At 40.7% G+C, this 21,430-nt stretch overlaps 1 protein-coding gene and 1 pseudogene across 1 annotated transcript; both read left to right on the top strand.

Moving 5' to 3' along the window:
* The first annotated feature begins 2,919 nt into the window (after positions 1 to 2,919).
* LOC115748987 (pollen-specific protein C13) lies at positions 2,920 to 4,741 on the top strand. The gene is made up of 2 exons (XM_030685662.2): positions 2,920 to 3,174; positions 4,247 to 4,741. The coding sequence occupies exons 1-2, from the start codon at positions 3,021 to 3,023 to the stop codon at positions 4,570 to 4,572; spliced, it is 480 nt and encodes a 159-aa protein (XP_030541522.1). The 5' UTR covers positions 2,920 to 3,020; the 3' UTR covers positions 4,573 to 4,741.
* A 5,795-nt stretch (positions 4,742 to 10,536) lies between these two features.
* On the top strand, positions 10,537 to 17,588 carry LOC115748941 (annotated as a pseudogene).
* Positions 17,589 to 21,430: the final 3,842 nt, after the last annotated feature.

The raw sequence follows: 21,430 nt of genomic DNA, 5'->3' as shown, positions 1-21,430 counted from the left end.
AGTATCGATCAAGATATTTCTTCTCATTATTTAATAACTCGAATATCTAATCATAAAAACAGTTTTGCTTAATTTTGCAAATGACAACTTCTTCCATACACGCATTGCATTTGCACATTTGCTAATTACCCATTAAATGTACAGGTTGATTCAAGAGATTTGTCCACATGATGCTTTCGGGCAAGGTTTTTGAACAGAACTTTGTAGGATCGCTCGATAAAAAGAAAAAATTCACATCCCAGAGGAGTACATTAAAGTAATAGTTTGTGTTGGAGGAATTAACTCACCATTTAGAAGCATTCACCCGGGAATTAGGGTTTTGTGGACTAGTTAATCCTCAATATTGGAGAGATGACGTGGCAATCCACGTCCATATTTGGTTTAAGAATTCATCGTGGTCGCTTCATTGATGGGAATGTGCGTGTCCAGTCGAGGTGCACATTCGAGCACGTGATATTACAAGATAATATTGTTTAAGCTTCGCAACTTAATGCCTCGTGCGTTGCCTTGAAATTAGCGCACATGAATTCGATCGCTTTTTTTCTAGCAAGCAATCAACCTTAATTGGAAATGCCAAGTCGTGATACTTTACAATGATGTGCTTCGTGAGCTTTGAAGTTTCGTTTTCCTTACGGATATGGCAACGTATCAGCAATACGTGCGTGCCACAAACGACCGTATCGAGAATCGGCAAAAAGTTCAGCCAGGTCTCAACCAAAATTGTATCGATTGCCAAAATTCTAAATGTTCGGTGTAATCAGTAGTCGAAATCAGAGTTTAGTTATGGGATTGCAAAATCGATGAGAGCAGTCAATGATCATTGGCGAAATTCGCTCTTTGGACTGACCGCACACGACAATCTTCTTCTTTGTGACCCCTAGGATCACATCACTCACACTATTCACATCACCAGCTCTCATGATGATTTGGGAGGTTTTAGTCTCTTTCTAGAAGCTCCAAGTCTCAAGGAATAAACTTGGATAGCAGCTGGCCACATGACCCCGGCGAAGTAGAAGAGGAGCTGGCCACATCACTTGGATTCGCTGAGTCTGGAATTGTCCACGTCGCCTTGCTCGCTGATCTCGCTTGGCCGCTTGATCGTGCGCTGATCGATCCTGCATGATGCACGGATCGATCGCCCGGCCATCCCTGCACGAAGGTGTGATCCCTAATGCCAGAAAATGCAGATGCTCCGGGAAGCAAAAGGAAAAAGAAGAGTCAAATAGGGGAAGGACCAGAAGTCAATGTAAACCGAACCTTGAGTGGCGGTGTTGGACCGCTGGTCCAACACCGACTCTGCTGGTCCACCACCGACTCTATCTCTATCCGCTTGAAGGGCCACCAATTTTGCCGCCCCCACTTCCCAATCTTCCACCATTTGAGGTGCCGGAGTGAGGAGGAGTACATATTCCTTTCGTGCCAGATCGATGGCCACTCAAAAGTCAAAAGTGCATGTCCGCGGATCGAAATGTAGTACACAAAGATTGAAAGATTTTAAAAAAAAAAGGAACAAAATTCCTTTTCTATGCTCGTAGAATCCGTCAATTGTAATAAAAAGTTTTAGAAAAATGACAATCTTAAGTTTCGTTTATTTCGCGAAAAATAAACGATTTCAAACAATCACTTCTTAAAAAAAAGAATTTTATATAAATTAATTTATGGCAGAAGGACGCTAGGAGTTTTAATATTTGTGTACAACGTTCACTTTAGTGTTAGTATATATATATTTTTTTTGGATTACTTAAGTACCAATTTTTTTGAAAAACAGTTATTTCAGAGCTAACTCCGATGAGCTTTGCTGAAAATCCGACGTGGCATCTACATGGCCTCGCTCGCGGCCAACGGAGGTCGTCGGCCACTCAACGACCCCCGTCGGCCATCCCCCACCCTCGCCGGGCATTGTCGGTGATGGTGGTGGTGGGCGGTGGCTAGGGCTTGGAAGCCCTTGCCACTGCAACTAATCAGTTTCTTTTTTTTTTTTTATTTTTTTAGTTATTTAGCTAAAATTTAAATTAAATTTAAATTTTTAAAAACATTTTAGTTTATTTTGTAGAAAATATTACACGTGGCGTACACAAGGACTGATTTTCTTAAAAAAATTGTCACGTGGACGTCATGTGGACTGCCTTTTTTTTAAAAAATCCCACGTAATATTAAAAAATTAACAAAAAATACCACATGTATTGTTTAGGTCGGAATTGACACTAAAGTGATCGTTTTTTGTCAGAATTAACATTTAAGTAATCGTTTTTTCTTCAATTTGACACTTAAGTGATCTAAAAAAAAATATTGATACTAAAGTGTATGCCGTACATAAATATTGACAGTCTTAGTATCATTTTGCCAATTATTTATTTTTCGCAATCACGACGCGAGGACGAAAGCCCATCAATTTTGGGCCCGGCCCACGAGGAAAGGAATGGCCTCCTTTGTTCTTTAACTCATACGCGGTTTTTGAAACATTTTGGCTCCGCCGAACGCGGCATCATGGATTACAGCTCTCCTTGCCTTCTCCTCTCTATCAATCGATCAGGGTTTTCCTGTGCGGCGGTCCTGAGATGCCTACTCACACTCACCGTTAGATCATGTGGACGCTTCGTTAGGGCCCATCTCATCTAACGGTGTATCTTTTTCAATATGAATTGGTCATGACTGCCCCCATGTGACCACCGACAGCTGACAGCTCGCACTCCAACCGTAATCACGACCCCTGTCCAGTCCTTTTCCTCTGCTCCTCCCTCCCACGTCCCTCCCTCTCATCACGCCCTCCGTTCTCCTCCGCTTTTGACTTTTCCACTTCAGTCCTCCAATCAAGCAGCCCGTGCCAAAATCCAGCACCGGAACACCATACACCCTACCGCACCAGATACCCGCCGTCCTTTGCTCTTTCCTCTTCCCTTCGATCCTTTCCTTTATATCGTCCATCATCTCTCTTCGCTTTCCTTGTGTACTCGCTCCTTCTCGTCCTCCTCCCTGATTCCCACCATCGCCCGACCAAAGCAAGAATCTTCGAGGACGAAATGGCGAGGCTGGCTGTTCTGTTCGCCCTCTGCTTGCTCCCCGCTATCGCCGTCGCAGCTCGCCCCACGAGGGCCCCGCTCGCGGTGATGGGTAGGGTCTACTGCGACACCTGCCAGGCCGGCTTCGAGACCCCCGCCTCCACCTACATCGCCGGTAACCGCCGTTTCACTGACCCATTTTGACTTATGAGTAGCAGCACTAAAATTGTCGCTCGTTTTTTTTCTCGGAAGACGGAGCGTCCAGTCTGCTGTTACTGTTGTGGTCGCTTTGTGGTAGCTCCACGGTATTTTCATATTAGATCTGGGGCAGATGTGGTGTAGATCGGGTTGTCGGATGGTGCGATCTGTGTGTACGGTTGCTGCATTGTTGCGTCTGTGGCTTGCTAGGGTGCCGATTGTTGTGGTGGAGTGCGGTGGATGACTGAGTCTTGAATAGTGAGTGCGTCCTAGTTGATTGCTACTTGTTAGTGGCGGCTAAGTTGTGCGGGCGGTGTAACTTGAATGTCGTTGTCTCTTTCGATTATGGGAGGGTAGTTGGGAAAGATTCTGCAGATTTGCAACTTTGAACTTGTCAAACGAAAGCGATTTGTTTAACTGTGCCTAGGGTTTTGCAGTAGTCGTTTCTTTAGTAAATCGTGTTGAGTTAGGCAGATCTGGTGTGGATTGCAAGTTCTGGAAATTGGGTGAGGCTAACTGAGTGAGCAATGAACCCTTTTGGACGTTTTACGACTGCATTTCAAGCGGGACATAGATGATTCGATGGTGGCTGTCGAGCCTCAGTGAGTGCTAGTTGGAAAGAGATTGCAACTTGGAATAGCAAATGCCCATCCCTTGTCAATAGAACCTCTTGACCTGTCCCGCCTGATGTTTTGGGACGTTTAATTTAAACTCCATTGGCGAATTGCTTGCTGCAGTTTGTAGTTTTTATTCTTGAGCAGTTCATTCCGCGAACTAGAAAAGTTGGAGCAATGTCATTTCATCATTAGGTCAAATTGGAACAATCTTTGAGCTTGTTAGACATGCAAGAAAGCTTTTGTGGCAAGTAGAGAATGAGAGTTACAATTTTGTGTCTGTTTGCACAAAACTCATGATTGTTACAGTGGCCCTGGTTGACATATGGATATTGGATGTGTCTCATCCTATAGTTGGGCGCTTTTGTCCGTAAGGCTGTGTTGCTCTTTAGATTACTTTGCTGAACCGCATTCTCTGTTGGACCGATTCGGCAGGTGCCAAGGTAAAAGTGGAATGCAAGGACAGGACAAGCATGAAGCTCCTGTATAGCCAGGAGGCGTTCACGGACTCCACCGGAACCTACAAGATGTTCGTCTCAGAGGATCACCAGGGTCAGCTTTGCGATGCCATGCTCCTGAGCAGCCCACAGCCCAATTGCATGAAGCCAGCCGCAGGACGTGACCGCGCCCGTGTCATCCTCACTCGCTACAACGGGATCGCTTCAGACGACCGATACGTCAACAACATGGGATTCGTGATGGACCAGCCCATGGCCGGCTGCGCCAAGGTCCTTCAGCAATATCAGGATTTTGATGAGTAGAACCTCAGTCTGAGAGCCTCTTATTTGTTAATTTACTTACATATTAGCATAAATTGGACTGGTTGCAGTTGGATATTACTTGGATTGATGCGTCGTCTTTGTCTTGTTTTTAAATGAACTTGTTTTCTGCCGAGACTGGACTTAAAAAGATGCGTGTGCTCTTCCCGTCTTCCCGTCAATTCGAGTTTACGCTGGTAGCTTAGTTCTGGATCGACTAGAATGATTTCTTTCTTCCAGATGGCTATAAGATGTAAATGTCGAAGTTGATCTGAGAACACATCTTAAGCCACTGAACGAGCGGAGATGTATTCTCCTTTTATGGTTTTTCTCCTTTCTCCATTTTTCCCGCTCTGGTCTTCTTTCCCAAGGCACCCAGCCATATCGATACGGAAGATGAAGCTGGATGATGGCCATCCGTCCATTGCCGAGACGTCGCTCGACCGCCACTTTCGTGAGCTCTTGCCGTCAGGCCTCCGTCCACAGATGACGGACCTCCATGGCTAGGCTAAGATGGTATGCTATTTCACGGCGATTCTTAGAATTTCTAAGATTGTATTTATTTGGGGAAAAACTCTATAATAAAGGAAAATGCTTTCCAAAAAAATATTTTATTGAAAAATGGGTAATTTTTATTTATTTGATAATATGTGGCCCAAAACGCTTTCTAACATTTGGATCTAATTTGAAAAATGATTTCAATCTTATAAATAATATCACTTCTTCTCCACCTTCCATCCGACATGTTTACCATCACCGTTTTTTAGAAAGCAACTGAGATCCGGTCTCGATCCTCAGAATTGATTTTCCTTCGGCTCATCCAATTCCTTTGGATTTTCTCTCTTAATCATCGGACTCTAACAATCTTCGTGGCTTTGACCACCAGACTTTCCCTCATTGCCACCTCGCGATTGGCCGTCTTGTAGTCGGAGCTACAATCACGCCGGTTGGAGTACTAGTGCTCCACGTAGAAGAGTTTGCTGCACTGGTATCGAAATCTGGTGAGGCCTACCTTCCTCCGCCATCCAGAGCACCAGTAATCCGATCCTATTGCTTGAATAATCCAATTCAGCAACACCACCACCAAGGCCCGAATGCATGTTCGATATGAAGAAACGAAATCATAATAAAAAAAAATGGAAAATTTCAAATAAGGGCCCGAAGTCCTCCTGTTCTTTCAAATAAGGGCCCCAAATGAACCTTGTTTTAAATAAGGGTTAGAAGTGGCATAGTATGTTTCAAATAAGAGTCCGAAGTGGTCATTGTGTTTCAAAAAAGGGTATGGCTTAAAGGGCATTTTCGTCATTTCTCATTTTGATTTTTTGTTCATTTTTTCTCTATTTTTTTTATTTTTTTAAATTTTTTTTGGTTAATTTTTTAGAAAACATATGAAAGAAAAGTCTAATAAAAAATAAATCAAATAAGTAGAAAGACGAAAATGCCCTTGAAATCAGGCCTTTTCTTGCAATTTTATAGCAACTTCAGATTCTTATTTGAGAAAATGAGAGCACTTCGGACCTTTATTTAAAATAGAATTCATTTGGGGCCCTTATTTGATAAAATGAGAGGATTTCGGGTCTTTCTTTTTTTGAATTTTCCCTTAAAAAAATGAAAAAAAAAATTCGAATGGAAATATATTCTTATTCTGTAATTTACTTCCAACAATTGAATTGAGCTAGACATAACATTCTTTTCACTTGCTTCCCGTGAGAAGCTTGAATTCTACTTGCAAATAATGCAATCAACGTGACAGGAATAGGAACCACTGAAGCTATTAAAGAAACAAGATCACCAGCTACTACTAAGTACTAATTCATCGGCAAATAGATTTCCAAGAAGAAAAAAACCAAGTGATAAAGGTTTTTTGAGATCTTCAAAGATATTAATTGGTGAAAGGATTGGAATTGTATGAATATATTTGTTGAAAAAACTTAATTCTATCTTAGTAATGTTGGGGTGTGGTTCATACTCTCCATCAACAGAGAAGCATAGGAGTCTTTGCCCAGCGGGATAGCTCGAGCCGCCGGAAGGATTTTATAGTTTGAACCCATATTTTTTTATTGGTAATTTGGGTTTGGGTTCATGAATAGCTCTTCTTATATAATATCTATTTCTCTTGTAATGAGAGATGTAACAGAGAGATGCGAAGTGCTAATTATAGTGAAATCCTCTGCTAGACGAACTCCTAGTTTAAGGGTAAACCATGATAAACTTTATGTCAATTTTTCTTTTCTCACTTTTATGCTTTATTTCATTTGTGGTTTGTGCACCGAATCTTAACAGTTAAGATCCGCACAGAAATATTTTATTGATACAAGTAAAGCTAAAGCAACGGTAGTATAATACAGTGAAATAAAAGGAAAATTCGATTAAAAAAATATCATTGTTTACTAATGCAGGGTTTTTCTTTTTAAAAACAAGCGTGCAAGTATCACATGGTGAAATCGCATTATTCATTTGACCACCGTAGAAATTAAAGAGGACCTCACCCGCTCCGTATATTAAGCGAAAAATAAATTATTTCGAAAATATTTTCTAAAAAGTAATTATATGTATAACTAGAATTAATCAGTCAAACAAAAGTATTTTCATTATCAATAATAGTTATTGCCATAAAAAGAATTTTATTCATCTATTTTTATAAGCGATATAAATCATCATATTTAAAAATATTTTTTAAATCATTCATTTTAGGCGAAATAGATGAAACCGAGGCATACACTTTTGTTAATTTTTTTTTGTCTCCGAGGGGGAAGGCTTCGTGGATATAATTGCAGGAACATTCCAACATTACTGGAGGGGCAAGTAGGGTTTTGTCGTTTGTCATCGGTCAGTTGTTTCTTGGATATAGAGCATTTGTCGTACTGTCTATGTCATCATAATCACTTATACGATGTCGTATTTGGCATTGCACCTTATGCCCTAGCTATACGAAAGAGTACCTAATGTCAATATATCTTCAGCAAGGGTATTGCAAGCGAAGCAATCTTAAGGAGATCGGCCAGCTGCAAATCAAGGAAGAGCACGGGGGAGGAAAAGAAAAAGATAAAAGAACAACATATGGTGAACTGATATACTTTTGCCATGTGAGAGTCATTTTGACACCCTTCGGTCGTCCATTTAAACAGCCACGTGAGATTAGTAACGATGCTAATTAATGAAATCTTAACGGAAGATAAATGTGTCCAACGAGTACCAGATTGAAGTTATAGGTGGCATAAAAAAAGTTTGTGGTAGATGTGGCATACATGCACAGGTTTAAGGGCTTCTTGGGTGTAAAAATAAAAGTTTTGAGTAAATGCGCACGGACACAATTTGAAATTTTTGGTGACATTTTTCTCTATCATATTTAAAATATTTGTCAGTAACAATTTTTACAAAAAGAAAAAAAGAAAAGGGTTTGCACCTTGATTTTTTAGGGCACAAGGAAATGTTAATTCCTTAACTTTAGGCCTAGAATCACGTGAGGTGATATTTTAATTCAACAGAAGTTGTGTGTCGGTCCAAAAATTGTCATTTCATTCCAATTTCAATTCTTCGGAAAAAAATATTTTTCGGGAAGCCATTTTCAAAAAAATTACAATATTTTTTGGTGTTCGGCTGAAACATGAAAATTAATTGAAAAAATATTTTCCATTGCTTAGTAAGAACAATATTTCTCGTCATTTGATTTTCTACATCGTCGTTTAATCGGAAATTGCTAACATGGACCCGACCGCTTTATGTGGCACAACCCGCTCTAATGTGATTTTTTGTTTGTAAGTGAAAAATCCATTTTTAAAAATTATTTTATTTGACTTTATTTTTTGATATTTTATATCCTATACTTTATATTTATTTTATTTTATTTATAAAAAGAAAAAAGAATAAAAAAAATACAAAGAAAAGGAATGTGAAGTTATTTAGGAGAAAATAAAAGGAAAATGGTTTTCTCAAAAATAATTTTCCTCACTTTTGAAGGTACTTTTACCATTGACAAGAACTATTTTCTTTGGTTAATTTATTTTTTGTGAACTGAATGCTAGAAATTCTAGAAAATATTTTTATAAAAGTTATTTTTCGTGGAATAGACGAGAGACACGGGGTTAATTTGTTCAACAACAGTTCTGGTTTCTCAATCCATCCTGCTGCTTTGACTTTTGCATTCCCATTTGCTGCCAATCAACGGGTATAAAGGTTGAAGCCCATGACAACTGATTTTTAAACGGTGGATGGACCCAAGTTAAATAGAAGGGAAAATTATCAAAACAGTTTTAAATTTATTGTACTTGTATTGATTCAGTCTTAAATCTTTTTTGTTCGTCGATTTAGTTCTAAATCTTTTACATTTATGTCAATTCAATCCATTTCGATGGCCGGCAATGACATGGCAAAATTTTTATAAAATTTTAATATTTACAACGAACCTTCGTCGGGGCAAGCAAAGTCATCGATGCACTGCCGAATTTCGATTGGAGTTTACTGGGAAAATGACTGCGAGACAGAAGCATCAAACTGATTTCCATTTTTTTTTCTTTTTCTTTTTAGGGTTGAAGTTGAATTTATTATTTTATTTTTTGGGGGGGAGGAAAAAGGAGGCCGACGGTGATGCAGAAGAAATTCTAGAAGGTGTGGCCTTCAAGTGGTGAAGGAGTAGAAAACGAACGATTTTGAAAAGTCTCGACCGTGTCCGTCTCCGATCGGGGAATCGTCACAATCCACCGAGACGAGCATCTCTTTGCGCGAGCAAAAAACCAGTTCTATTATCGCCTAGATTTGCGCGAGGCCAGGCCAGGGTGGCCGGAGCTCGCCCGACCGCAAAGAAGGAAGATAAAAAAAACGGAAGCGAAAAATAAAAAATAATTAAAATTACGAAAATTATTAAATTAATAAAATATTATTAAAAATTTGCCACCTCGGTGCCACGTCGGTGCCGCTAACCAAATAGATTGAATTGACTTAAATGCAAAATGTTTAGAACTCGAATCGGTAAAAAAAAAAAAAAGGAAATTTGGAACCGAAGTGACATAATTGCAATAAGTTTATAACTGTTATGGTAATTTTTTCCTTAAATAGGATGATGATGTGTTTTTGCCTATCAAAATATGAAATAGAGTTGAGCATGACAATTTATACTTTTATGAGAAATGATTATATGATTATTCTTAATCTACTGTGAGATCAACAGTCTATTATGGACTACAAAATAACAAATAATTAATAATTATTGTGGGGTCCATTCCTGTGAAAATCTATGGCTCATAACATGTTAGCTCTAGTAGGACTTGGGTTATGGGCAAAATTTTAGACTTATCTAGCTTTCCATACATCTCCCGAATACTCTCCCAAATTATCCTTGCGTCTTCGGTTGGAGAGAGCCCGGCAATGACTTTTGGAGTGAGCCAGTTGCTGATCCACGTTTGGACCAGCTTAATGCACTTCCTCCAGTGTCGTGCAAGCCCGCCAGAACTCTTGTGACCAGACGGAGTGATCTTCCAATCTCGAGAGTGGTTGTTCAATGAGGCGGAGCTTGGGTCCATGGGTTGTAAACGTGTACAGATGGTTGCCCGGCTCCGCCGGCCGCAGGTAGCACCGACGAAAGGAAAGAATCCGGGGCTGACCGTCAGATATGGGTTCCCCCCAAAACCTGATGGGCCTAAACCGGTTTGGTTGGAAGATGCCAACCTGGTTAAAGCCCTGTTTAGGTCCCGCAGTGGAGGCGAGCCCTTTCCTGGTCCACTATTCTCGCAATAGGCTCCTTCCACGGAGGTCATTACATTTTGGGCCGGGGTTGGTTGTGCCTGGACTGGAAACCGTCAAACGTATGGGCTCGGAAAGAATGTCCAGGATTAGGCTGGACCCAATGGATGGCCGTTGGGGAGCTTGAACCGGATTTGTAGAGCTCTTTCTGGAAAACCCCATTATTGCTTGACATATACGTGAACTTGAGATGAAGAATAAACAGATACTTGTATAAAGATAAGAGAGAACAACTTGTATCGGTCATCACCATCTGCACTCCATTACCACCTCGTCTTCTCCTCGAAACAAACGATGTGGACGATCGGGACGTGTGTGTCGGCATTGATCGTCGCATGGCTCACTCACTGGATTTACCAATGGAAGAACCCTAAGTGCAACGGCGTTCTTCCTCCCGGTTCTTCGGGGCTTCCCCTCACCGGCGAGACCCTTCAGTTGATGGTTCCTAGTTACTCTCTGGACCTCCTTCCATTCCTCAAGAAGAGAATAGAAAGGTGCCCGTATCATTGCCTCTGGCCATTTCACAATCAAAAGCTGACTCTATTTTCGTAATTCCTAACAATACCTAGAAATTCCCCTCTTCTTTGTTCTCTTGACGCAGGTATGGAAAGACGTTCCGGACGAGCTTGGCGAGTCGACCAATGGTAGTGTCGGCCGATCCAGAATTCTGCCATTTCGTGTTTCGACAAGACGGGAAGCTGTTTGAGTCATGGGCTCTGGACCCGTTCGCAAAGCTCTTTGCGCAGGAGGGCGAGGCCAGCACCAACATCCCGAACGTCCACAAGTGTTTCCGAAGCACGGTTGTAAAGCACTTTGGCGTGGAGGTCCTGAGGAAGAAGTTGCTCCCCTTGATGGAAGAAGCGTCTCGAGTGGCTATAGAGAGCTGGTTAGGCCAAGAATCCGTTGACGTAAAATATGCTGCCGGAACCGTAATGACCAAATCCTTGGCTCAAAAACACTTTTTGAGCGTCTTTCCTTTTCTCTAATCTAACGCGCGTTTGCCTTTGATGTTCTTGTTAGATGGCCATTCACTTCGGCGCAAAGCAGCTGCTAAGTTATGATCCTAAGCCACCAACTGAGAAATTGGGCGATGTTTTCTTTTCATTTGTTCAGGGCCTTATGTCAATTCCTCTCAACATACCGGGTACAACACACTACAAATGCATGAAGGTAAAGTGAATCAGTTTCTTTGTTAGATGAAGAACTAAAAAGATATATGACTTGAAGGGTGAAAGTGGCTTTGGGTGGGATCACGAAAAGCATTGTGTAGATATTCATTCGGAGGATAGTTGGCAAAAATATTGCAAGGTTTGTGCAACTTTTTCTAATTTCTCTTCTTTAGTACTTTTTTCTTTCCTTTTTTAACAAAGCAATATATCTTCTTTGTAGATCTATACAGGAGCTTCTTCTTTGAAAGGGAAGTCCTCCCTCAATATGATCGACTGGCAACCATATTTGGAAAAGGCCGTGGCAAGGGAAATCTTAGTGAAGACCCTTCAGAAGCTCAAGCAACAGAAGATCATGAAGAAGGCGAGAATCATTATGATGAGGCAACTAATGGTGCAAGTCAAAACTTGCCACCACTATCATCTTCTTCTGATCCTTAAAAAAGAAAAAGGGCTAAAGCAAGTGATAAATGGGCCGCTAGGTTAGTTGAAATTGCAAGTACTTTTGGCTGTTTCTTAGAAAAAGCTAACGAGAGGATGGAGATGATTGCGAGCTGTATTGGACATGCTTGAGATGTGGATAATGATAAGAGAAAAATCAATGAGGAGCTTCTTCAAATGTCTCTAGATAATATGGATAGAATAAAATTATGCAGCAAAATTGTTAAGGACCCCGAGAATAGTCATCTTTTTTTGTTTATTTCAAGGAGACTAGAGAAAGGCATTTGTAGAGCTACTACTCCAAGAGATGATGGAAGAGCATGATTGATGATTTGGGATCATTTCTTTTCTAAGGTTGCTATTTGTTATGAAGTCTGGAGCTTGGTTTATAGTTTTCGTGGTATTCAATGAATTAGATGGAGTTGGAGTAATGAGTCTTTTTGCTATGAACAACATCAAACAATGTTCTTTTTGCTATTTATCGAAATCATAAGTTTTTTTTAATGTGCTATTTTTTGTGAAATCTGGAGCTTTATTCATATGTCCGTTATTTGATATACGGTTTCTACCAAATAATAGATATGATAGGATATGAGAATATCCGCCTTTAAATCCGTAATTCACCAATATAGGATATGATGACATCCTCGAATGTCTTATCCTATCATATCAAATTCTATTCTAAGTAGAAATCTGGACGGCCCAACGTAGATAAATTATCTTGCGTCTTCGGTCAGAGAGAGTCCGGCAACGACTTCCAGAGTGAGACAGTTGACAATCCACGTTCGGACGAGCTTACTACACTTCCTCCAGTGTCGTGAAAGACCACCAGAACACTCGTGTCCCGACAGAGTAATCTTCCAATCCCGAGAGTTGTTGCGCGATAAGGCGGAGCTCGACGACTGCAAAAGGAAAGAAACCGGGGTTGAACATCAGACAATGGTTCGCCCCAAAACTCCGTGGGCCTGAACTGGTGTGGTTCAGAAGATGCCAACCTAGTTTAAAGCCCAGGTTAGGTCCAGTAGTAGGAGACGAGCCTCTTCCTGGTCCACTATTCTCGCAATAAGCTCCTTCTGCAGAGCTCATTACAGTTTGGGTCGGGCTTGGTTGTGCCTGGACGGGAAACCATTGAACATATGGGCCCCAAAAGAATGTCCAAGATCAGGCTGGACCCCAATGGATGGCCATTGGAGTTTGAACCGGATTCAATTACCTCTCATTGGGCCTGTTTTCCCCTGTTCCTACATTTGATTTTCTTCTGGAACGTTGGGAGGTCCTTTGGGATCCTGGGACGTGCCAGACTCGGAAATTTGATTTTTCAGCATGATTTTTCAACGAAAAACGATTGTTCTTTTCGCATGTCGGACACGGGTGTGCAAAAGCAAGGTTGAGAAAAGAGGCTCTAACACCGTGTTAGAATTGAGAAATCGGAAGGAAGTCTAATGCTGAAACGTAACAGAAATTGGCTAAACAGAAAATTGAAATTGAAAAGAGGAACAACTTGCTCTCTCAATTACGATTATCAAATCAATAGAATGTCCCAAAAGCTACTTTCCACTAGGAGTCTTAAACACTTTTTTATATGGTGTTAACCCCAATTAAAATAGGAAACACAAAATTATGAAAACGCCATTGGAATTACGATAAATGCCTAAAAACCCATCAAAACGACTCTTTTTTTTTTTTTTTCTAAAAAAGACGTCGGTCACAGCAAAGTAGTGATTTTTTATCGCCGGCTCGTTTCCATACAGCCGACCAAATTTCAACTCATTTTGAGTTTGCTAACTCTAAGTGCATAAAAGTCGAATATTACTTTCTCATGAAGAGATAATATGTGTACATTCTATATGTAGTTCAAACAATCTAGCTAATTAAAGAAAGAGATACACAAAATAAGACTCCGTTTGTTTTGTAGAAAATATAGTATTTTTGAAAAATATTTTTCAGAAAGCCATTTTCCAAGAAAATGACAAAATTTTCTATCGTTTGGCTAAAGTCGGAAAATGGTCTGAAAAACGATTTCTACCGTTTGGCACGACAATAATTTCTCTAGAAAAAATTATCAAATAATTAGTATTTTTAATTATTTTACTGTTTAGTAACCTTTTTTAAAAAAATTTCCCTTTTTTTCTTCTTTCTTCTGTAAGATCGTTGGCTTCTTCCTTCTGCTGTAATTTCTTCATCAACCAGTTGCCGGCCACCGGCCACAATCAAGCTGAAACTCACCCCGGCTCACTCGAGGCCGGCGAGCTTAGGCCAAGCCTCGCCGGCCTTGAGCAAGGCTTTGAATTGCCAGATCCGGCGAGGCTCGGCCTGAGCTCACCGGCTTGAGCTCACCAGCCTTGGGTGAGGCCGAATCTCGCATTGCCGGCCTCGCCAGATCCAGCGAGACGAGGCTTCGCTCGACGCCGACTCGCGAGGCCACAAGCTCCAAATCTGATGAGCTTGCTGCAACTCGTGAGGTCTTGATCTCTCCGTGACTCACCGAGGAGGTAGATGAAGGAGGCGATGAGGGAGACATGGCGGCGATAGGCAACAGCGGCTCCGTTGGTTGCGTGAAGAAGATGAGGAAAAAGGAGCGGCTCAGAAAGTAGAAGGCCACGTGAAGAGGGAAATGGTTGAGACGACGTGAGGGGAGAGGGCATGAGTTTGATAGGAAGAAATTGGAAAATGATTTCCTTCCTTTCACATATAGAAATCATTTTCCATGGGGTTTTTCATTGATCGGAAAATATTTTCTTTGATCATGTATTTTCCATCCCTAAACATCAAAAATTGGGAAAAATATTTTTCAAGAAAATATTTTTCGCGAAACAAATGCAACCCAAGAAAAAATGATTTTCTTACATATATATATATATAATAATCTAGCTTCTCGAGAAAGAGACCTTCGCATGGAAGGTGAATTAATTAGATGCAACAATATCTCCAAGACGTAATTCCCTCCATGACCGTCACCAGATTTTAAAGAACGTCACGTGGCGGTGGCTTCTGGGACTCATTGCACTTATTATAATCAGGTCAACCCTAGCTCGCCTAATCATTGCACCTTTTTTTACATAATCATTGCACTTAAATCGGGTCAACTTCTCATGATTTGTAGAGCTTTTTCCGGAAAACCCCATGATTGCTTAATATATATATAAACTTGAGATTAAGAATGCACATCGCGTATCTCCGGAAAGAGACATGCTTCTATAAAGACAGAGAGAACAACTTGTGTTGGTCATCACCCCCTGCGCTCCATTACCACCTTGTCTTCTCGGAGAAACAAGCGATGTGGATGATCGGAACGTGCGTGTCGGCGTTGATCGTCGCATGGCTCACTCACTGGATTTACCGATGGAGGAACCCTAAGTGCAACGGCGTTCTTCCTCCTGGTTCCTCGGGGCTTCCCCTCATCGGCGAGAGCCTTCAGCTGATGGTTCCTAGTTACTCTCAGGACCTCCTTCCATTCCTCAAGAAGAGAATTCAAAGGTGCTCGGACCATTTCATTGGCCATTTCACAATCGAAAGCTGACTTTATAATTCCTAACAATACCTAGAAATGCCCCCTCTTCTTTGTTCTCTTGATGCAGGTACGGAAAGACGTTTCGGACGAGCGTGGCGGGTCGGTCAATAGTAGTGTCGGGCGATCCAGAATTCTGCCATTTCGTGTTTCGGCAAGATGGGAAGCTGTTTGACTCTTGGGCACTGGACACGTTCGCAAAGCTCTTCGCGCAGGAGAGCGAGGCCAGTACCAACATCCCGAACGTCCACAAGTATATCCGTGGCACGGTTCTAAAGCACTTCGGCATGGAGGTCCTGAGGGAGAAGTTGCTTCCCATGATGGAAGAAGTGTCTCGAGTGACAATAGAGAGCTGGTTAGGCCAAGAATCCGTCGAAGTAAAATATGCCGCCGCAACCGTAATGACCAAATCCTTGGACACTCCTTTTCGCTAAGTAGGCTGACATGACAAATCTAACACGGATTTGCTTTTGATGTTCTCGTTAGATGGCAATTGAGTTCGGCGCAAAGCAGCTGTTAAGTTATGATCCGACACAATCATCGGAGAAGTTGGGCGATCTATTCTTTTCATTTGGTCGGGGCCTTATGTCAATTCCTTTGAACATACCGGGTACAACACATTACAAATGCATGAAGGTAAAGTGAACCAGTTTCTTCGTTAGAACGTGATTTTCAGTATATGAAAAAAGAGACATAGAAGTAAATTTGGATCAGTGCAGGACCACAAGAAAGCGTTGTCGATCGTTCGAGAAATCGTAAAAGCTCGGGTTTCATCGCCGGAGAAACACTATGACGACTACCTTTCTCGCCTATTGACGGATATGGGCAAAGAGAAATCTTAACGGACGATTCGGTGGTACAGCTTTTGTTCGCACTTCTCTTTGTCAGCTTTGATTCGCTTTCGACAACGCTGACATTAGCTCTGATGTTCCTCGAAGAGAATCCTAAAGCACTGCAAGCAATCACCGTACGCCTTTCTAACTACACATCGAGCTATGAATAACAGAATCCTTCCGAACATTTTTAATTGAGTCTTTACTCGTATTTTTTCCAGGACGAGCACGAGGCCATAATAAAGCAAAAAGAGCATTCGGGATCCTCGATCACGTGGGAAGAATACAAATCCATGCCGTTCACACTTCATGTATGCAATCTATCCAAATGGGCAAATTCTTTCGCGCAATCTGCATAAACTAGAATGTTGTTTTCTAATGTGTACTTTCAAAAACCAGGTAATACATGAATCGCTAAGGCTGGGAAACGTCTCACCTGGATTGCTTAGGAGGACTAAACGGGATGTAGAATGGAAAGGTAGGTCGCTTGTATAATAGTCGATTCATGCGCTTCCTATTTGCGACTGCGTCGAGAATATAGATAAGTGCTTCAATTACCACATTGTGTTTAGAACTTTGATGGTAGTTCGAATTCTTTCTAGGATACACAATTCCCGCGGGCTGGGGAGTTCTGATAGCCACTTCTGTTCTTCACTTGGATCCCGTGACGTATGAAGATCCTACTACGTTCAATCCATGGCGCTGGAAGGTTGAATTTATAGGGGGGATTCAGGGTTTACACATGGAATCCTAGACTTATAGACAGATAAACAAGATTAAAATTTCAATCAATGTAGTACCGTGATTGACTTGTTTAGGGCTTTCCAATTCCAGGACTGCGAATCGGATGCCATGCTGAAGAATTTCATGCCTTTCGGATGGGGAATGAAACAATGTGCCGGAGCGGAGTACACGAGAGTTTTCTTGGCGACTTTTCTGCACGTCCTGGTCACGAAATACAGGTACTTAGTCTCCCTTTTTCAACGCCAACATCCTAGAAAGATCATCGATCGCATGAATTGGATGGCCTCACTAAAACGATGTGGTTCCTAACATTTTCTGTCTGTTGGAATATGATCAGATACGTTAAGGTCAAGAGAGGTGAAATTCGCCGGAATCCGATTCTGGACCTCGGGGAAGGCTTGCACATCAAGGTCATGGAAAAAAAGAGATAAAACTGCTTCCACCCTTTCACCAGATATCAACTTTCCTCGATGTAATGAAGTGGTTTAAATGTTTCTTTCTTGGAATAAAGTTTCTTCCTTCACAAATTGATCTTTTGATTCATGCCAACACAATAGGCCCATTGAATCGATAAATGGTATGTCTGAAGAGCTCATCCATCGTAAGCCTCCAACGAACAGAGGGTAGGTGGAGTTCAGGACAAGTGACAATGATTGATTAACTTGAAACATGAAAGGAAGTTGAAGTTTGAATAATAAAAAGAAAAAAAAAATGATTCGTTGAACAAGGGATAACTTTAGCTAAATGATCGAGAGTGGTTATTGGTCATCCTTGAAGTAGCACGCAAGTTGAGAAGCAATTATGACGTGTGATTAGGAGAAGATTACTTTTGATCAAAATATGTGATTCGGCGATCGTATTTTCTAGGAATGGAGATTCAAGCTCACACATTTTGAATTAGAGTGATTTGTTTTTATTTTCTATTTTTGGGGGTTAAGAAAGTTTCGGAAAATTTTTGTACTAAACTACTATTTTTGCAATCGATTTAAACACGAATGTTAATGAAAATTCCAAGTATTCTTTCTTCTGACACCAGCCCCATAATCTAGGCCTGCACATAAAGAAAACAATGGCCCGAAGCAAAGCTAAACCACTATACTTAACCCTTAAAGTCCACTCAATAAAATTCTTAAAGAAGCTTGCCGATCATAAAAGTCATAACCATAATGTCCGAAGAGGTTAAATGGAGCAAAGATGAACGGAAGTTGAAGTCCTTGTATCTAAAGGAACCAGAGTGATTACGGGTCACCCCAAAAGTTGGAGATTCTCGAGGATAAAGTTAGAATACATGACAGAATGGCTTATTGGAGATGCAAGAGGAATTGACGTTTGCGGACAAACATACGATTGTAGAAAATAAATTATCTGACTGTGCAAACTCGCGTGTTGGAAGACTGATTTATAATGAATGGATGTCACTTTGAATGGGCAATCAATGTTTATTTGCAGTTAAGCAAACTACAGTTACAATCGCTCATATTCTCTGATTTCGAATTCATCGAACGGAGAAATTGATTTCAAATTCAACACTTGCAGAAAATGAATTCAATTGAAGCTCAAGATTCCCAACTGTCTAGTCAAGTGAATAGGAGTATAGTCCATTCAATGCCCTTAGGTCCATACATTAGTGAGCCCACACACCAAAACAATGCTGATTGTAATGCATAGACATTTAAGCACGTTCTCTTACTCGCCCATGTTGGAGTGGGATTTGTTCTCAAGTGCAGCAACATTACAAACTACACTAGCGCTATAGGGCTCAATTTTTCAACGAGATCAGTATGTATATACATACACACATACAAAGTTAGACTGTGGGACGGTCAGTTAATGACGACAAAATTGTTTTGTGATTCGGTTTCACACTTTGACTTCCCATTTTCCTTATTTTTTACTTTTGTATATTTTCATTGTAAGTTAAAATTAGAAGAAAAAAATATAAGAGGCCTGCACAAGCATATCACGCGGATATGTGGTGCATACATGTTAGACATAGAATTTTGGGTGACAAGCATATCGCACGGATATATGGCGCATACATGTCGACGTAGACTTTAGGGCCGACAAGCATATCACACGGAAATATGGTGCGAGAGGTCTGTCACTCTCACAAAATGTCATCTTAGTTTTTTTTAATTCTTAATAACTAAAAAAAAATAAAAATGGAATTATCTTGCATATTTTTGTCTTCTAATTTTGGCTTTTAATAAAAACACGCAAAAGTGAAAAAAGAAAAGGAAAAATGGGAGGTCAAAGTGTGGAAACCGGATCATTATGATCCGGATTCCACAAAAAAACTTTTGTGATCATTAGTTGACTGTCAAAGTGTGGAAACCGGATATATATATATATATATATATATATATATATATATATATAATTTGATTATACCAAACCTTTATTTGATCCCAATATTCTGATATTTGTCCGAAGATACTAGAAGGACTAGTTCCTCTTCCAATAGTTCGATATCTGAGTTCTCTCAAGTCGAAGGTCCTTTACATAGAAAAGAAGATTTTAATAACCTAAAGACCATATTTTTCTTCTTCTATTGAAAAGTTTGGACCGCACCGTTTTGTAAAGTGGGGTTTCCTTTGTGAAAATAAACCTTGACTACATTTAAGATTTGGTTTCTCTGTTCATCGATGAGATAATTATCCCACCATCCTTTTAATTGGCCAGAAAAGCCTGCAATTAAAAGGTATGAAATTTGCTGATCAGTAGTTTCCGATAAAGCTTTATAAGTGGTAGCTAATAGGACCATTTGATTAAGTATATTTATCAAATGTTGTTATGAGAGAACCATTTCCTCCCCTCTTGATATATTTCATAAATTTCCAAGTTTCATGGGTTACTGCTTGGGAATTTGATTATACCATCCCAACAATACACCATTTTTGCATAACAAATCCATTGTTGTTTCAAAGCTGGCCAGTGCTCTAATAGAGCTATAATTTTGCTAACTTTTGAAGCAAGCCATATCTGAATATGAAGAATCTTAGGCATCTTCTCACCACAATGGCAACACAAATAAAGATGATTGCTATAGCATAGACTTGGCAGGAGATGAAGATTCTAAAGATAATTAGATACACTGTAGCGGCTTTTCATTTAACTATACACTGTAGCACTTCACTGTACACTGTTCACTATAGCCACAATATCATTTCATCCTCTATAAATATCTTGTCTCAAACCAATGGGAGGCATCGGTTAAAAAGGGGGAAGGAGCATTCAAGTGTTCCATATTCTCCAAAACTTAGATCTTTCTCTGAAAAATCCAGATCTCTTTCTGAAAAATCCTTATCTCTCTCCAAAACCTTTCTTCCCAACCAAGAAGAACTTCCATAACCTTGGAAAACCTTCCATACTCACTTCCTGGAGTCAGACCCAGTAAGTAAATCTTGATATTTCCCTGTTCTCAACTCGAGATTCCAGATCTACTTATAGTCTGGGGATATTAAGGTTTTATATTCGCACTCATATGCAACGGATTTTAAGAAGTACTTTTTCCAGGCTCACCCCCTCATTTTCCTCTCTCTTCCATACCAAACTCCTTGGTTTGGTTTTCTTTGCTATTGAAGCATCTTGTTGCCGGTTCAATTATTCAAGTTGGAGCTCCAAATCCTTGATTTTCTTTCTTCTTTGGACCCAACGCCTTTGAGTTCTAGACATGCTCCATAGATTTTCATCGTTGGGCTGTCTTGGACCCCCCTATTGCTCCTGAATAGAGAACCACTGCCACTCAGGAGGGTTGTGTGGAACTTTTAGCGTTAACTTTTTTTCCAACCTTATTGTTTGGTGGCGGAGGAAAATCATCGTCTTCAAAGTCTGGAACCCGTCCTGTGGGTACAACATCTTTCATACTGATACCCAAGCTTGGTGATTTAGAATAGCGGACATAAAAATCATACGGCTCGCTAGACTCGCCCAAAGTACCATTCTCTGGGTCATCGTCTAAATAGCATTGTCGAAATGATCTCTTGTCTATTTTCTTAGGTGCTCCTCCCTCACCTCCATTCCTATTCAGCTGAATGGCCCGAAGTGGAGATCTTTTAATACAAGGTCGCACCGCTTGCGCGTTGTTTCTAAGACCTAACATCCTGGTCTTTCGACTTCGATGTGGTGGTGTATAATGTTTCTGATGGTACGAACACATTTCCCCTTCATCTCCCAACTCCCGTGATGTCGATTGCCATTTATACCTTGGCTTCCATTTTTCATATCTAGGCAGATAATCGTAATTCATCTCCTGATGACATCTCTGACATAACACCACCGGTGGCGGCGGCTCTCCTTTAAACGATGTCGACACCATTCCAGTCATCTGAGGAAAAGGATCCCTTTCCATTTCCATCTTTTTGTCATGTTCTTCAGCAGCAAACTTAATTTTCCCTTGGCATATAGCCTCCTGAACAATTTTCCTGAAG

This window comes from Rhodamnia argentea, chromosome 2, assembly GCF_020921035.1.
Source record: "Rhodamnia argentea isolate NSW1041297 chromosome 2, ASM2092103v1, whole genome shotgun sequence".
Classification (NCBI taxonomy): Eukaryota; Viridiplantae; Streptophyta; class Magnoliopsida; order Myrtales; family Myrtaceae; genus Rhodamnia; species Rhodamnia argentea.
Note: the sequence above shows the minus strand (reverse complement) of the source record. Positions and strands in the feature narration are given on the sequence as shown.